Source organism: Thunnus thynnus, chromosome 3 (assembly GCF_963924715.1).
Source record: "Thunnus thynnus chromosome 3, fThuThy2.1, whole genome shotgun sequence".
Lineage (NCBI taxonomy): Eukaryota > Metazoa > Chordata > Actinopteri > Scombriformes > Scombridae > Thunnus > Thunnus thynnus.
Genome location: NC_089519.1, coordinates 6,476,755 through 6,495,268, shown reverse-complemented (window position 1 = coordinate 6,495,268; position 18,514 = coordinate 6,476,755). Strand labels below are relative to the sequence as shown.

General features: G+C 41.2%; 2 protein-coding genes across 2 annotated transcripts; both read right to left on the bottom strand.

Moving 5' to 3' along the window:
- Positions 1 to 8,949: 8,949 nt before the first annotated feature.
- On the bottom strand, positions 8,950 to 11,380 carry LOC137176561 (nucleoredoxin-like protein 1). The gene is made up of 3 exons (XM_067582592.1): positions 10,466 to 11,380; positions 10,039 to 10,128; positions 8,950 to 9,910 (listed from the first exon to the last, which is right to left on the bottom strand). Exons 1-3 carry the CDS (start codon positions 10,699 to 10,701, stop codon positions 9,550 to 9,552), a joined length of 687 nt encoding a protein of 228 aa, XP_067438693.1. The 5' UTR covers positions 10,702 to 11,380; the 3' UTR covers positions 8,950 to 9,549.
- A 374-nt stretch (positions 11,381 to 11,754) lies between these two features.
- LOC137180533 (nucleoredoxin-like protein 1) lies at positions 11,755 to 15,947 on the bottom strand. The gene is made up of 4 exons (XM_067585924.1): positions 15,770 to 15,947; positions 13,507 to 13,780; positions 13,305 to 13,394; positions 11,755 to 13,081 (listed from the first exon to the last, which is right to left on the bottom strand). Exons 2-4 carry the CDS (start codon positions 13,740 to 13,742, stop codon positions 12,706 to 12,708), a joined length of 702 nt encoding a protein of 233 aa, XP_067442025.1. The 5' UTR covers positions 13,743 to 13,780; positions 15,770 to 15,947; the 3' UTR covers positions 11,755 to 12,705.
- Positions 15,948 to 18,514: the final 2,567 nt, after the last annotated feature.

Below are 18,514 nucleotides of genomic sequence, written 5' to 3'. Positions count from 1 at the left end.
TGTGTGTGTGTGCGTGTGTGTGCGTGTGTGTGTGTGTGTGTGTGTGTATACATATGTATAGTTGCATGTGTTTATTTGTGACTTGCTTTTCTCTCCGTCTTCTTGTTAGGTAATGATGGGAGACAGATTTAGGTCACTCCTCAACAAATGTCCAACATGCATTCAAAGACTTGCGCTTGTACAAGTGTGCAGACCCAACACACACATGCACACACACACACACGCACACACGCACGCACATACATGCAGAAGAAAGGGAAGACAGACCTCTGCCTTCTTTAAGTCCACTGAACCAACAAGGCTGTAATAAAGGCCCCAGGACCACTGTGAAACACACACAAACCAACATGTCTACACACACACACACACTAAACATAATACATAAAGGACTCAACAGAATGAGAACCTTTCCAATTTTATCACACACACACACACACATTTGTGCACATGCATGTACACACAATACGTCTCATCTCATCCAAAACCCTTATGGCAGCATGTTCTTTTGCTTGCAACCCCCCATCTCTCTCTCTCTCTCTCTCTCTCTCTCTCTCTCTCTCTCTCTCTCTCTCTCTCTCTCTCTCTCTCTCTCTCTCTCTCTCTCTCACTCACTCACCCATACACACACACACACACACACAAACCCTCAAGTGTTGATGCAGAGTAAGTAGAGCAAGGACACTGATGGGCCTTGACAAAGCCACACACCGAGTCCCCCTGTTCACAGCACCATGCTCCCTGCCTGCAACCAAAATCCAGCCCCAGGCCACCGGCCGGCCTACTTGGAGGAGCAGCAGTCGCTAAGTGAGAGTGTGTGAGTAGTGGGCCTGGAGTGAAATACATTATACACACACACACACACGGGCGTTAACGTTCATGAACACAGATATTATGCCAACAGTATGTTAAACATCCTCTAAACAATCTAACAAGTACATCTAACAGTTTTAACAGTGACACATTCATCAGTTGCCATAACATCAACATACAATTTTCCCCTTTTTGTTTCCCCTTTATACATACATTTAGTGTTGTTAAAACCATCTTATTTCACACTGTCTGTAGCAGCTCGTTTCATCTCTTCGTTGAAGCTATGTCATGTTTAAATCGAGGGAAATATTCAAACCCAAACAACGGTTTTTAAAGGCTGCACCATCTGCTCCAAAATGTAGATGTTTTGTGCATATTTGTATCCATATTTCCCCCAGAATTCTTTGGAAACTTGAACTTGAACTTGAAAACCACTTGAATTTCAAATAAGGTTCTGTGGATTTGGACAATGTTTGGCTGCACAGCAACCTTACTCACCTGCACTGGCAGGTGTGATAACTAAGTCTAAGTCATTTATGAGGGAAAACTGGCAAATATTTACTGACTTTCAGCTTTTCACAGGTGAAAATATTTTTCCTATTTACATTATCATCAATGTATGTATTTGGGTTTTAGACTAAGCAAATCTAATTGCTAAGCAATGAAGACTCACCTTGGGCTCTGGGAGAGGCATTCTCACTGTTTTAACATTTTATAGAATAAACATTTAATTAGATAATTAAACAATCATGAACAGATTGATCGGTAGTTAAAATAATCTTTACTTTGCAGCCTTAAATGACAGAGATGTGAAACAGGAGTCTGCTAAACAAATCCTCACAGACACACTGCTGTGGGAGGCAAATGATACCTGAAAGCCATTAAAGTCAGCCTGTTGGAAATCATTCAGACTGATGTGAAATCATGCCAGGTACAAAGACTCACACTGTTTAGAGATGCAGGCCATAAAATCAACAGAGAGAGGGAGAGTAACCTCCCCCTCTTTTGGTCAGAGAGCTATCAGTGCCTGAGGGTAGATCACTATGAAGCACAACGTGACAAAACAGCCGTGTAGTGTTATGTTCCTAATGGAAGAATGAATGTGTGTGTGTGTGTGTGTGTGTGTGTGTTTGAGATGGGGAGAGAGCAATCAAGATACGAGAGAGAGAGACAGAGAGATTAGACCTCTGACAGCACAGCGACAGCAAACGCTTTATTGGCTGAAATACTTTTTTAATAACAACTGTGGCAAGAATTTTCTTGTCGTTGCTGATAATATTTAAGGATTAAGAAAGGATTTGAAAACACACTACAGTGCCCTCTGTGAGTATGAGCCTGTTTCAGACCATTGACCTCTACAGCTCCCAGAGGGCTGAGGCCTACATGCTGCAGTCAAAGCCACTTACGGGGGTTTTAGAGCCTGTATGTTTGTCTGGTCGATGCGTGACTCTGGGGAATAGAGGTGTCGCCCTCTTGTCAATCATTTGCTTGTTGCAGGCAGGAAACACAGGCAGCACTCAGGGCCAAGTTCAGAGCATTAGGATCTGCACTGCATGTTGGCCGCTCCTGGGAGCATTAGCGTTTGTACTGTATGTAGCAGCCTTCATGCACACAAAGAAAATGGAAGGAAATTGCTTGCAGATATATCCAGACACAGTCATTTTCAAAGTCGCCCACTGTTTTTTTTTTATTTTTTATGATGTTAGCCATCAGGTTTCACATATTGTCCTCTGCTAAAAGACTGAGCTGAATACATAAATGTAATACATATAAAGGAAGGTAACTGCACTTGTATTCTTCATGTGTGTCTACAGTATATTGAGGCTGTGTGTATGAACCTAAAGATCCCCTCCTGACATGTTTTAAGATGTAAATAAAACACTCTACTTTGAAAAATAATTAGCGTGTAATATGTTTTTTTCTGCAAAAAAAAAGTTAAATTATCTTTCTCTTATCTTTCTATTATCTCTTATCAATTAAAATCCTTAAAATGTCATCTCCTCCTTCCATCTATGAATATGCAAATCATTTTAATTTCAGAAGTTTAACAGCTGGACACAAGATGTCTCCTACTTCACTGTTAAGTCCATTCTCAGTGTTTGTGCACTGGAGGCTTCAAGTTACCACATCACACTTGTGTGATGTCACAAATCCTCCTTGAATGTACACACCTTAAACTCAGATTTTCAATGAGCGCAGAGAAACTTTCCACTTTCAGAAGATGAATGTGAAAACAGCCGTCTAGTGTCAAACTCTGCACAAACATCATTCTGCACAGTGAAGCTCAAACATCCAACTGTAGGAACAAGAAGCAAAACACATTAGTTTCCTCAAGACAACTTTCCTCACATATTCATCAAGATCGTGATGCTGCCCACAGCGAGTTATAGATCACCACGCAGGGAAAAACAACCAACTAGAATACATTAAAGAGTGATCTTTAAGGATGGGCTTGCAGTTTATTTTTAAGGCTGTCTTAAACCAATACTCACACACCAAGAATTTTCTTCTTTGAAAGATTTATTTGTCGCTGTAATTGTGCCTCCTCTCTTATAGGTTAGGGTGCCCTAACCTTGATGGGGCACAAAATCCACAGTGCCTGTTTCCTGCAAAAATGAATTCTAAAGTTCAGCTGAAGCTAATATGAAGCTCAGAACCCAACAGGTCACACTTGAACTGACGGGAAGCCTACAGGATGCTGCTTTTACATCATAAGGGATGGATGGTAGAGATGGGAAAGTTCCTGTGTTAACATCATCGAGATGTATGATGATTACAGAGGATTAAAATACTGTGCATTGACACTATAATACCATATCCATTCAATCAGGGTTTAATCACATTGAACGACAGACTTTGGCTGATTTGAGGCAGTTTCTAAAAAGACTTCCCAGAATTGCTACAATATCACAATATATCATGATATAAAATTACAAGAATACAAAGACCTTCATGGTCATTTCACCACAATTACATTTATACTTTTCAGTTCATTGCTACATATGATGGCATGAAATTGCGTTTCCTGGGGCTTTGGTGAAAAAGTAGTGTAATATGAGAGAAGTATTTAAAATTTTGAATTTTAAATTTAAGGTTTAAATTAGTAGGTACAAATAATCGTGTAAGAAGAGCAATAAAATAAAATAAATATATACTGTGATGGAGGATTTTATCTATATGGCCCACCCCTACACCAGAAGAACAAATATAGCTAACTAATGACTCTTACAGTGTTCATTTGGGTATGTAAGTATTATATAACTGTTTGACAGATTTGAAAAAAGGTGATTCATCCTTTTAAAATAGCTCACTGTGATTAATCGTCACATGCTGCTCTTAGTTATCATAATATAACAGCAGGGAATGCTACATTAAAAAGATGTTGTAGTTCCTGGAAAATTTAAATTCCAATATGTGAAGTGAACAAAATATCTTGGAGCTGTTTCGTTATTCATAACAGATTTCTAATGTTAAACACATGACACATCTACAGCTGCAGTAATGCTGCTCGAAGGACTCAGGTTTTACTGAGGTCCAAAAGTGCAAAAATGTGTTTAGAGCAGTTAAAACCTTATGCATCTGATGTAATTTTGAGCTTTTACTTGTTGCATGGTGATATACTTAACAGTTACTGTATGTGCACCACTTATTCTGAACAATCATTTAGCTTAGGTGTCTGTTGCTCTGTATGTCTTGTCCTGTCGATATACGATTTGTGTGTCAACGTAACCTGTTACTGTGAGCTGTTTCAAAATGTCACTATGTAATTCTGGGATGTGGCAAAATTTCATGGCTACAAAAACAGCCTCTGCTTCCTCTGAAATCGTTGACTGAAGTGTGACAGAGCAGAGCCGAGCTCTTGTTCGCAGGAAGGCAGAACAGGAGCTGGACAATAGGTTTGGACAATATGGTGAAATATACTGTGAGGTAACAGAAAATTGTCTCCCATCAGAGATTTTGCCATACCGTATATTAGATGGAAGCTCCCTTTGAATATCTCTGGTAGTTTTAAACCACCATTGCATAATGTTAACACTGGATTTTAAGGTTTTATTCATCAATATGATGAAGTACTTTCATTTCTCAGCTACCAGACGCAAAAATTCCTGTCTGGTTATTTCATGCAAACTGTTTTTAAAATGAGTTTTCAGAAAATGTACTATTTTACAAAATGCATCAATATCATGATGAAATTATGTCATGACAGAAAAACGTATCCATATCACCCACAACATGAATTTAACAATATATTTGAAGTACTTAACAAATACTTATCTGTATTTAGTGATATAATAAAAAAAATGTTTATTTCTGCGTTACACATTAGACAATTTTAAGAAAGAAAAACATTCATGACAGGAATATGATGATGACTAAAACAGGCCATCATTGTTCAGTTTCCTCCACTGCAACAGTCTGATAAGCTCAGGCAATTGTACCACTGAACAGTAATGCACCGATCAAGAGCAGGAAAACATAAGCTATACAGCAATATCACAGAGCTCAGAGTCAATTCATTAATCATTCGATTAAGAGAAAATGAACTGGCAATCAAACGAAACAAGAAATGGTCATTTTGTTTCCACTTTTTTTCATTTCATGGAGAAATCCATTAAAAAATTGTCATATAACTCAACACTGAAAATTGAAACCCTACAATATTATAATAAATAAAATCCCAGATGATGACTGGCTTCACGTCACAATATTGATATTACACCGATATATATCCGCCCCCAGCTCTGAACAGACCTGCGTAAACGCTCACGGCAAAAGCGAGGCGACTGACTCAGTGTATCTGACTGCTGCAAAGACACATGATAGGAGCCGTGTTAGGTGGTCCAAACAGAAAAGAGACAAATATGGTGCACTTTACAAGTCAAATGACAGAAAATCCATCCAAATTGTGTGAGTTTGTGTGTGTGTGTGTGTGTGTGTGTGTGTGTGTGTGTGTGTGGGTGTGTGTTTGTGTGGGTGTGTGTGTGTGTGTTTGTGTGTGGGTGTGTGTGGGTGTGTGTGTGGGTGTCTATGTGGTTTAAGCAAATCAATTTGCTTTTTTTCTCCTCAGTGGTTGATGTAAATGATTTTTACATGGAAACAAAGCTTTACCTTTGTTTTCCCTTTCCCATATAAGATGCACAAACACACACACACACACACACACAGAACTAGGTGAGTCACCATATTAAAATTAGAGTTTTGTATCTCCATATAAATAAGTTCAAATCAATCATCCTTTTCCTCTTTCTAACCCCAAATCTTCTATCTGATCAATATGACACACAAATGAACTACCTTCACACACACACACACACTCAAGGTTACAGATGTAACAGAAATTCAGCCTGACAGGAGAGCAGGAGTCCTGTCAGCCGCTGAGCTGTTTCTTCCTCCTCTCATCCCTCTTTCCTCCATCCATCCCTCAGCCTTCCTCCTCTTCTTCCTCTTTCATTTGCCTCCTTTTGCATCTTGCTGTCTGTCTTCCTCAGGTCACTCCTGCCTCACTGCCTGGCCTCCACCATTGACCCAGTCCTCTCTTCCCCTCTCTGAAATATTGATAATGGACTCTCTCTCTCTCTCTCTCTCTGTGCTCTCTTTTTCTGTCTGCCTCTGGTGATCTTTTTCTCCTTGTGTTCCCATCTGTGGTGAATCAGCAAACTCCGAGCCGCAAACATTCAAACCCAGCCCTGCATTTATACCCCTTTGTGTGTATGTTTACACCACCGTTTGCTGCAGCACACCAGACACTGCAATGAAGGTGTGTGTGTGTGTGTGTGTGAGATAATCAACATAATTCAGCCCACCCATGACAAACCCCTTCAGTGGGGCAGCATGGGGACACCCTGAGTCATGACCACTTTCTCCCCTGCTCTCCTCTGAGGCCGAGAGGAGGCTAATCACGTGCACATGAATATTTCACAGCACTCATGGCTCACACTCCTTTACTACTGACCCAGCTTAATGGCAGCCAGGCTGTATGAGGCCCTGCACAGCAGCACATCAGATCTCTGTCCCTCAGTGATCAAATGGCCCTTGACAGCAGCAGCAGCAGCAGCAGCAAAGGAGCGGGGCACCTCTCCTGTCTTCTCAGGCATTGATCACGTATGTGTGCGTGTGCACGTGAAGAGAGAGTGAGTGAGAGTGAGAGTGAGAGAGAGAGAGAGAGAGAGAGAGAGAGGGAGAGAGAGGGAGAGAGGAGGGGCGGGGTGCATCCTCATAGCCTATATCCATATCTTACCGTCAATCCTCCGGTTTCCCTCCTCCTCCTCCTCCTCCTCCTCCTCCTCCTCCTCGCTCACTGCGTCTCCCGCATCCCGTCTCTCCGCGTCCGCGCCCTCACCCACTATACTCTCCTCCCTGTCTCCCGCTCCGCTCTGCCCGATGCATGAAATAAAAATGAAATATTCAATAGGGATTGGTGATGGATCGGCGATACCTGCTGGGCTATAGGGCAGAAAGTAAAGCAGTCATTAGCGCGATATGTGCAACAACCACTGGGCGTCCTCCTCCTGTGATCAGTGTACTGTGTAGGGCTCCGCTCTGCTGGACCTCACACCCTCCCTCCGTCCTGTCGAGGCTCGATGTCTTCCCCGCTGCGCTGTGTGACTGTGCGTCACGTTGGTATCATAACTCCCACGGGTTTCATGCCCAGAGATGATGCTGGCTATATCGGCCTTATAGCTCCGATGGACGTGGGGAGGAAAATACACGATCGCACACACACGAAAACAATAATTAGACGGAAATGAACGCACAGACCCGGACTGCTCTGCGTCCCTCCGTCGATTCCTACACCTCACAAAGCCCAGTTGTCATTGTTGATCATATGCCTCCGAGATTGTTCACATACATCCTTGTATTTAACGGAAAATATCGTCGACGTGATAACAGCCGCTTTGCATATCCTTGAAGAATCGTGATGAGGCGCAGCAGCACATCAGGATGGATACGGGAATTTATCTGGGTTTTTTTTTTTTTAAAAAAAGGATGGAATCGTATAATAAAATTATGCTGAGGTAAAAAAAAGAAAAAAAAAAGAAAAAAAAGACAAAATAAAAATACAACAGCTGGACAACCAGGAGAGATAAGGTTTCCCGCTCCTGGCCTCGCCTTGCATCCGTCCTTCTCTCTTCTTCTCCTGGCGCGCTCTCTCTCTCTGTCTCTCCATCCGCTGGTCCGCTTGTTGCGCGTTCTGCGCTCGAGAGCGCGCGACGCGTGCGTGCGCACGTGTGTGTGCGTGTGCGTGCGTGCGTGTGTAAGTGTGCAGTGCCAGAGAGAGGCAGGGAGCGAGAGGTGGGCTTCGACTATATTATCAAGGTTTGTCTGACTGAGCAACAATAAGCTGCTGTGTAGGCAGGAAAGCAATATGGAATAAACAGCGGCTCATGTTTATTGAGGCCTCTGTGTCTTTTCCAGATCTGACCAGCTCGAATTTAGCTTTAGCATTTAACATTTCTCCCATGACAGGAGCATGATGAAAGGGGAGCTATTGTGTTTGGTGCACAGCCAGCAAGCACAGGCATTTGCAATAGTTCCATTAACCTTTGAAAGCGCTTTATACAGAGCAGCCCTGAAAGAAAATATGGTCATTTTGTCCATCAGTCTGTAACACATAAATCATCATGTCACTGTCATTCATAACCTACCAATCACCCAATGACACTCCAGCCTCGTCATCTGTCACCACGTGCATTTTAACCCTAGTTATGCTCCTGCCAGTACTGTCATTACTCCTGAAATGCATAGAAGCACTCCACTGCTCTTAACATTTGCATGAGGCCTAATGGCAGCATACAGTTAAGGCTCAGGTCACTCAGAGGAGAGAAGACAGATCTTTCTGGGGTCTTCCTCTAGCCTGCTGAGGGATCAGGAACTGTTACACACCAATTTGCCAATTTGAAGATCCTGACTGATGACATAAAAGCATCATCCATGCAGTTTACATGTGCGAGGAAGTGTTCAAAGGCTAAACACGACCCTTAGTGTGAAAGAAGATGAGTTACAGTCAAAGGAAATCACTGATTATGTAGAAAGCCAGTTTCTCCATAATTTCACTCGATTCACTTTGAATAGCACTGATTGCTTCATGTGTAGCCTATAAAGTGGAGCGAGACTTCATAAACACTCAAAGCACAACAGTCACTAACAAAATTATTTTAATGGCGCTGAATAATTCATTGATTTCACAATGTGCACGGTGTGTTTTGATTGGACGGTACAAATTATCATGTAGAAAAAGTGCAGTGCTGAGCTCTGTCGTTGAAGATGGGGAAATGGTTAGAGTAATTTCCTGGGTGTAATAAAACAAGCCGTAATGGCAAGACTTGGCTCAGAGCTAACCTTGGCTTGACTGTCTACTTGGCAGCATTCAAAGACTTTAAAGGCAGCCATTTCTAAGCTGAGGTCAGCATTGGTTAGCAGTATTTAGTGTTCCTTTAGATAGTGTTTTACATTACTTTTTATTGGTTGTTGGCATATCCACACCCAGTTAAACTGGGACTATGTTTACAGTGAGACCACAGCCATTGCTTTTTTAATAGAGAAGCAAAACTAGTCACAGTAGCATCAGTTTGACATTCATGAACAGGATGAGAAATGTCTGTATTTCCTGAAAGGGGTTTTGTTTGTGATGTATTGACAGCATCTGTAGAATCTCTGTGACAAAGCTTTTAATTACTAATCATGGCAACTTTTTGGGAAACCCTCACTCATGTCCTCTTGTTCCTGCTCTCATCATCATCATGGTGACCCCCCTCCCCTCTCGTCTTTTCCATCCACTCCTCCATCCTCCTCCACATTCTCATCTCCATCTTCACCCCACCCTCTGCGCTTTTTCTTCTTCTTTTTCTTCTTGTCATCCTCCACCTTGTATTTCAGCCTTCTTACAGGGTCACTGAAGCTGCGCATGGACTTCTCCTCAAAGTCCTCGTTGATCATGAAGTTCCTGTCGATGAGCTCCGCTGCCTCCTGCCAGTTGCGGTAGCAGTCTGGGCCGAGGCGGAGGATCTCCTCCACTGCATTCGGGATGAGGATGGAGCAGTCAGGACGCAGGACCACCACTGTGGGCAGCTCCTCCACGTCAAACATGGCCTCCAGCTCCCTGTGGACACACGTACGCTGGCACACACATTTGCATGGAGCTAATGGATTTATACAGCTAGGTATATTTACATTACAATCATCCCACCAGCAGGTTGTGCATACAACTAGCTAGCCAGTCCCACACACCTCCTGTAGGGGTCCTCATAGGCCAGGAACAGGCACTTCTTTGGCAGCTCCTTGAGGAAGCTTTCTTGCTGTTCCTCTGATTGGTCCAAACTGACAAATAAAAGAAAAAAAAGAAAATCAATTTGCTGTGAGATATGAGATGAATCCAGGTGTCATGTTAGTTTGTTTATTCCTTTCCTCATGAGAATATTTGGTTCCTATAAAACTAGGAAATGACTGAGAAAAAGAAGGACTAAAAAAAATCACCCTGTCTGAGTATCGTCAGAATATATCAGGGTTGATGTGAGGAAAGGACGAGGACCGTGAGATTTTACTGGTCCTTATCATTACCAAGGGCTACAAGGTTGATGGGGGTAAGAGACATGGGTAAGCATATGGTTGACTGGATTAAGTGTAGGTTTTGAGAATAAATGTGTGTCTGTTATACCTAATGTACAGGAGAACCAGCTGAGCAGCGCGATCCACATAGAATTCATCTGTCAGACGTTTGAAGAAGTCGGTGAGCATGGGCGCAAACTGCTGGCAGCTCTCACATGCAGCAGAGGCGAAGAAGAGCATCAGGATGCGGTTCTGCAGGCGCATGGTGATCTCACGTTCTGTGTCCAGCTCATCCTGGTCCTTGTTGTTCTTCACCAGAACCCGGTCAACGAACAGGTCCGCCATGATGAAGTGTCACAGTGAAGAGGACTGAGGATTAGGAAGTAATACTAATTTATGTACATTGGTTTAACAGGAACATCAGAAATGCACAACATATTGATAGTTGTGAGGGTTGTGAGGAGAAAACAACCATAAAAACACATGAGAATACTTGGGGGAAAGTCTTGACATTTTTAAAGATTTATGTTGTCTGCTGTGTGGTTAAGATGAATTAATTAGTCTGTATGTTTCCACTCTGTCATACTTCTACACCTCCCATTAATCATATGAGCACATCTCGCTTGTGGTTAAATTGGATAATCCTCACAGTCGCTTACCTCTAACGGATATTATCTCCACTCGAGGTAGCAAATCCAAAAAGAGAACAGCTTTCCAAATATGTTTTTTTTTTCTTTTCAACTCTTCCTGAGTTGCACTTGAATCACTTCCAAGCCTGTCAGTTTGTATCACATTCACTCATTGACTGTGTCTCCTTCACCTTAATGGCAGAAGCTGCTCATTCCCCTTTTCCTTTGTGTGCCTGCACTCCCCCCCCTCCTCCTCCTCCTCCTCTGTCTGAGAGGGAGGGATTGAGAGACAAGGTGACAGAGAGACAAGGGACATGAAGTGCTCACAGTGTTTTTGTGCGTGCAAGCACACGGCAGCTGAGCGAGCATAATGTGTGTGTGTGAGAATAAAGAGCTGAGAGACATGCCACAGTGAGACCTATATTATTCCATATCTAAAGGCGGAGCAGAACCACAGGGAATATCTGTCTGGTGATAGTTTGATTCACTCTGCAGTCACATCAATGACATACTGTACAGCCACAGTCTGTGTTAGGAGAATTTATTGGTTTTTGTAGATCAATACAACTTAAATTTAACCCTTTAGTAACAAAATAAAAGGTACCACAAGTGACACACCTTCAAGTAAGAATAGCAAAGTAATGCAAAAAAACTAAATAACGTACATTTCGAACCTCACACATACAGGAGCAGGTGCCAGCACCTGAAATCTCTTTAAAGTAGCAATCTTTTTTTACTTCTTTTTTTTTTTTTTTTTTGGAGCCACCTGGGGGCATAAAAACTCCAGAGCAAGCAGACATACACATACATTTAGCAAACATGGAGCAACAAGAGCATTTAATTCTGGCCACCTGATGGATGTAAGCTCAATATTCACTCTCCTTTCAGCTCTGTTTTGATCTCCATCAAGCCCTCAGGATAATATGCAGGTGTCTAGCTTCCAGATGTTTGACCTTCTTTACCACCCACTCGCCATGTGGTGCAGGCTACAGTAGAGAGTTTACTACAAGCGGCACATTTCACATTACATGTAAAACACATCATTTGATCCAGTGAAACTGTTTTGAGGCATGTACTGTATGTTTCTGTGCACAACATTTGAAAACAGTGACATTTACTGTAACTTTTTTTTTTAAAACTTATATACAGTAACTGACAGCAAAAACATATGAGTCAGTCATTCATTGACAGGCTGGTAAGAGTTAAAAAGACTGCATCATATTTTGAACATAGTAATAATATTCTTATTATATAATAATAGCTGAGCAAAAATGTATAATATTACAATAACAGTTGTAGAAGTATTCATAGTAACATTTTCTTAAAGATAAGTCAACTCAATTTTGTGTCAATCCTTTCAAAATTTTGTGTGTTCTGTGCAGGAAGGCCAGGAGCAAACCTGTCTTTTTTTATTATGCTTCTACATGCCTCTACACTTTACTGACAGCAACAAAACAAAGGAGCTCTGTGCGGTGAGCATTCTTTAAGACTCTACTGTACCTGCCATTGCAGGCAGAGAAAATATGTCCTTAAGAGCCTGTGAAGAGGCTGTAGTATCAGTAACCACAAATAAAGTATTTAAGAGGGTGGACTTGAAGACGTGATGTAAGACAATTACTATCAAGATCAACAAGGTTTTGCCTTTTATATATATATATATATATATATATATATATATATATATATATATATACATATATTCTCCTTTCATTCCTTTTCCTCATCTTCTCCTCCATGTTCCTTTATCTCCCTCCTTTCTCTTTGTATCCCACGCTCCCTCTTTCTCTTCCACCTCTTCATTTCCAGCTTTTCCCTTCCCCCATAACTTCCACCATCTCTTTTTCCTCTTGTCGTCCTCTGTTCTGTACTTGAGTCTCCTCACGGGGTCAGTGGCAGTACGCATATTTAGGTTGTCGAACTCCTCGTTGAGCATGAAGGTCCTCTCAACCAGCTCTGCTGACTCCTGCCAGTTGTGGAAACAGTCTGTGCCGAAACGACAGATGTCCTGCACAGCATTTGGAGAGAGGACAGAGCAGTCAGGACGAAGGACCACTAATGTTGGTATGTCCTTCACCTTAAACATGGCCTGAAGTTCCCTGAAAAACAGACAAACAACACAAGTATGACATTGTACTCTACTCATGTATAAACTATTAGTAATGTTATAATTTCGCTAGACTATGCATGATATTAGTGTGCTTTAAAGGACATACAGCCTAATGTAGCTTTAGAAACACACACTAACACAGGTTAAACACACATATATATTGTGAACAACACAAAAAAGAGTATTATCTCTCTCTTCCTCCATCCACCTACTTCCTGTATGGATCCTCAAAGGCCAAAAACAGAACCTTTTTGTGCATGTCTTTGAGGAATCTTTCCTGCTGCTCCTCTGATTGGTCCAAGCTGGAGAGAGGAGATGGAAATGGAAATCTTATGAATGATAAAACAGTGTAAATGTGGGGTTACACAGTCACATGTGTGCATCAAAGAGATAAAGGGAAGGAAAGATTGAGACCTGATGTAGATGAGAGTGAGCAGTTTTGGGTATTCGATATAAGCTGGATCTTTCAGTCTCTTAAAAAAATCATTCAAAACGGGTGCAAACTCCTGGCACTTTTCATTCTCAGCAGATGCAAAGAGCAGCAGCAAGATGCGGTTTTCAAGGATCGCGACAATCTCACGCTCTGTGTTGAGCTCATCCTGGTCCCAGTTGTTCTCCACCAGGACATGGTTGAGGAACAGGTCCACCATGATGAAACGACAGCAGTAGGAAAGGGTTTAAAAGCCCACTGTGGAGAGAAGAGATGTTAAAATATGGATTTGTTTACACATATACGCTACAATATTCATGTCTTATCTTATTATGACCAGAGCAGTACATTTCCTGCATTCAAGATGTATACCACCACAGGAAAATCCATAGTCAGATACAAAGTCAGAAACACTGTTCGATATCATCCAGAGATCATCTGAGATTTTCAGAGCAGCCCCAGGAGTTCAACTTTAGTCATTAGTGATTTCCTATATTTCCCAAAATGACCTTGAGCAACCCAAAGAGAACAAGTGTGAAGCTGTTGCAGCTGTGATCTATACATATATTTAAGAAAAGAAATCAGTTTTCCCAAAGTGAGAAAACACACAGTGCTGCTGCAGTGTAGTACGGCCTATCACAGTTTTAAAATCACAGGAATGATGTTCTGATTGCAACATGATGCATGACTACTGGTTCTTATTTTTCAATGCCTGAATGAAAATTAATCCAACAAAGAAGAAAGAAAGAAAGTGAAATACGATACACATCGATATCTGATATCTGAGCCTTTTTCTGTATGCATTTACTGTGTCATAAATAAAGGAGAAACATATGTTTAATGATAATTATTTGGTGTTTTGTCTTTAATAACTGAATTCATTGTTTTTCATTGTGACATGAATTTTCCATGCCACGTTAAAATCAAACTGCAATCAATATACCAAGTATACTGTAGGTGTCCAGTACTTCTTCTAATATTTAGCCTACATACGGCGCTCTTCACATGAAACTCATTTTCAGTGCAGGAGAGAAATCTCTCTAAGAACAAAAGTAGCTTTCATAACTGTGGTAGATTCAACTTGAGTTCAGTCACTATTGAAGTTTCCTGTGTTTAATTAGAGGAAGGTCAGAAACAAACATCATTTTGTGTTATTTATTTAAGAGATATACTGTATTCATCCATTTAATTATCTTGTGACCCTTCAGACTGATCCTGTGACCCCTTGACTGCCAAGTAGAGTCTTTGGTGACGTGATGACAACTGACCCAACGTGATTCACTGATGGAGACTGTGAGATGCTGCTGAAAGCTCTGGAAAAAAAAACTATAGGCAAACATTGTGTTAAGATAATTTTGTAAAAGTCTAGAAAAGGACTGTGAGTAACTGAGACCACAATTTGCTGTTAATCATTTAGATGGAAGAAAAAGTTTCGATGCATGTCTGCACTTTCTGTAGCAATAACACTCAACCGGATTTTTTAAAAAAGGCCAAGAAATATAATGATCTCTTTATTTTAACAATTGAAACAGTTTTGGGTGGATTCTCCCTTTAACTGATTCTGCTCAGTGTCTTATTGATGTTAATTTATTTGTGTTGCTGTCTACAGGACATACAGTCTCTATAGGTTACATTTGTTTTTGTAGTAACCATATCTAAAGACCACTTAGCAGCCCAGCCTGCCCTTCAGAATCAGGATGAACAAGGCATTTATGAGATGATGTTTTCCAAGAGCAGACTTATGGCTCAGAACAAAGAACCACATAAAAAATAAATTTCAGATATAGAAATAAAGTTCAGGCTCAACAGCTCAGAAATGTGCTTTATCTGTCTCGGCCACCCTGTATTTTACTGTTGCAGCAGACGCTGCAGGCTGCGAATTGACACCGATAACCTCACAAATTAGATTTGGCTCTGTGGCTTTGAGCTGTGCCATATCTATTTGAGACTACAACTCTGGACTGAAACTTCCAAGGCTGATGTAGAAGAAATATGTTTGAAATTGAACAGCATTGGACCTTACCTGGAAAAAAAAGAGGATTTACTGTAACACTCAGAAAGGTCAGAGCTTAAATCCTACATTTGGAAAAGTTATTTCACAACCATCCAGTTCACTATTTGAAGCTCATCGATTGCACCTGATATATACTAGCGACAATGCCTTGTTTTGTTAGTAGCTAATTTAATAGGCCATCAATCTTGCTATGTGTAGTGGCAGCTGAATATACCCAAAGTAATTTACCTCACCTTGAAACTCCTTGACTCAAATATATTCCAAGTTTCTCTTGCCAGCCATTGTATTCTTTCCTTGATTTGTTTTCCTCTCTTACTCCGTTCCTCCTTCACTTTTTTCCTTTAAATCCTGTGAAGTTGTTATTTTACCAACACCTTTCACTGGCTCTTCACCCCTCTCTTTGTGATATGTTCAACCTGCACTCTGTGGTCTACCCGGGAGATTACAGATAGCTGTAGGTGTGGCAGTCCTGTAATTCAGGGGCAGAGGTTGTGCCTGTGTGTGTGTGTGTGTGGGCCTTAAAAACTCCAGCTCAACAGTAGCAATCTTATTACTTAAAGAGAAGAAGGGAGGGAGGAAGGATGAAGAAACAGGACAAATTGGATTGCAGAGGGAGGGCTGACATGTAGGTCAAGTGGTGAAAAGAAACAAAGAAAGAAACAAAGAGCGATTTTATTTCAGCATCAAGCGAGGCCTCCTAACCTGCCTCGACGTCCTAATCATGGCCAATAGGTGCTAGTTGGAGTCTTACTAATTACTGTCATTTATTTACCCCTCAGAGCATAATAATGATTCTTTTGCATCCTGTCATCAAGGTGATTTGACAGCCAGGATACGGAGCGTTGAGGAAATGAACTGAGAAAGTCGATAGTTTGAGTCGAGCCTGGTGCTAGTAAACCCCAGCAGGTGCTACTGTAGAAAAGTGGCTATTGATCTGCGGTGGCTCTTGCAGAAAATACCTGGCTTAATCTCAGAGAGAGGGGTGAGGTAAATATAGAGGTGGGGTGGGGGGGAGAGAGAGAGATCTAAAAGGATTAGTCTGAGTCACACAGACGTGTGCGACGGCACGTGGATGCACACGCGCACACACACAAACACGCAGGGCTTCTTCTGGTATAATAAACATAAACATACTGTGCACACATGTGCAAACACACAGAGACACACACCAAAGCTTTTTATCCCGTCAGTCCTCCGGGACATGCAACAGAACGGTGAAGATTTCTGCACAAAGTTATTGTAGTCACAGCCTGCTCTCATGCCGCACATGTCCACACACACACATACAGTCAGTTTCTCCCCAAGCAGTTGCAGGATATACTCTAATTTTAATCTTATTCAATGACAAACTACTGGAGAAAATGTTTGATGCAAATATCGTAGCATGGTCATGCATCATAGATAAACGGTGAAGAGATCATCAGTGAAAACAGTGAAGCAGGAGGAGTGATGGCAGCCTGCTGCAGCCCAAACTGACCATTATGTACGAGCAGGGCAGGCAAACACCAGCAGGCCCTAATTAAAAGGAATGTTTCCACTGGCTTGTGGGACGCTGATTTCTTTTGCTGAAAAAAATAACTGCTGTGTGCCAAAAAAAAGGAGGCAATTTTGATATTTTTGCCACTGTAGCTCTGGGTAAAAATGAACTCAAAATCTGTACAGTGTTATTGCTACCATATACTTTCAAGTGAGCTTTGAGGTGCTGTCTCTCGTGTGTATCTCCTTTTAGCTCGATCTATGTTCAATATAAAACACCACAACCAAACAAGCCTTTCATTATAAAGATTTTTATTTTTATCTTTGGTAAAAAAAAAAAAAAAAAAGAGATAATTTGTAAACTTAGAAGAGAGACAAAACATGAAAAGTTACTAAAAATCTATATTCATTTTTTTTACCAATGTTAAAACAAAATGCAACAAAAGTTTGGGTTAAAACTGCAACATGTGGAGAGAGGAAACTACACTAAACCAATGTACTGCTGCTGTCAAAGTGTGCAATTTTTTCATAACAAATGAAAGACGCTGATACATTCATGAGTGAAAAACATAAGTAAGGTTATTAAGTAAGAACCATATACAACATATAATAAATAACACACTGGCTACTTGGAGTGAAACTAAACAGCAAAGAAGCTGAGAGTCATTAGAGGAGAAGAGGATAGAGTAGTGGCTCCCAAACTGAGGATTGGGACCCCCACGAGGGGTCGCAAGATGAATCTAAAGGGTCAAAAGATGATTGAGAGAAGAGAAAAATCTTCTAAACATTTTTTTCTTTGCTTTTGTTCTTGTAAATTACAGGTTAATTTTACAAAAATCACTCTTTGGTAGAACTCATCACAGCCAGTAGACACATGCAACAGGCTTTCTTTTAAAGACATAATATGTAGCATTAAAATCTCTAAAAACAACTAAACCTATGTTATATATTTTGTTTAATTGTGTGCTTACATTATCCCAAATGTTTCCAACAATGTTCAAACCCAGAGAAATCTTAAATTTTAATCAAGATAACGACTTGTTTCATTTGGTCGCCTGTCAACGGCGTCATATCCCCTTTAACCCCATCTATTTGCTATAACTTCAAGGGAAACACGGGAAAGACCAGATGATGAGTCAGAGAGTGAGGAAGGAACTCGACGAACTAGCCAGCTAGCCACTCTATTGTTTACTATTGTTTGTATAGCTCACTCATGACGGAACATGATTATTCACTGCCGTTTGCTGTGCGTCCTGTCGCCGAAGCCGTCCCCATAAAGCGCAAACGTACTGGTGAACCAAACGACCCGAAGAGTTCTTCTTCTGTCTGAGTCACGTAAGATTGATTTTCAATTGACGATGGTGGTTGTTTACCAATGAAGACAACAACTCCCATGATCCCACGCTACTTGACAATGTCATCAAACTCCGTCTTTTGTTGTTGTTTTGATTGGGAGACCCCTCGCGGCAGAAATTACATATTGTGTGTTTAAGGGGTCATAA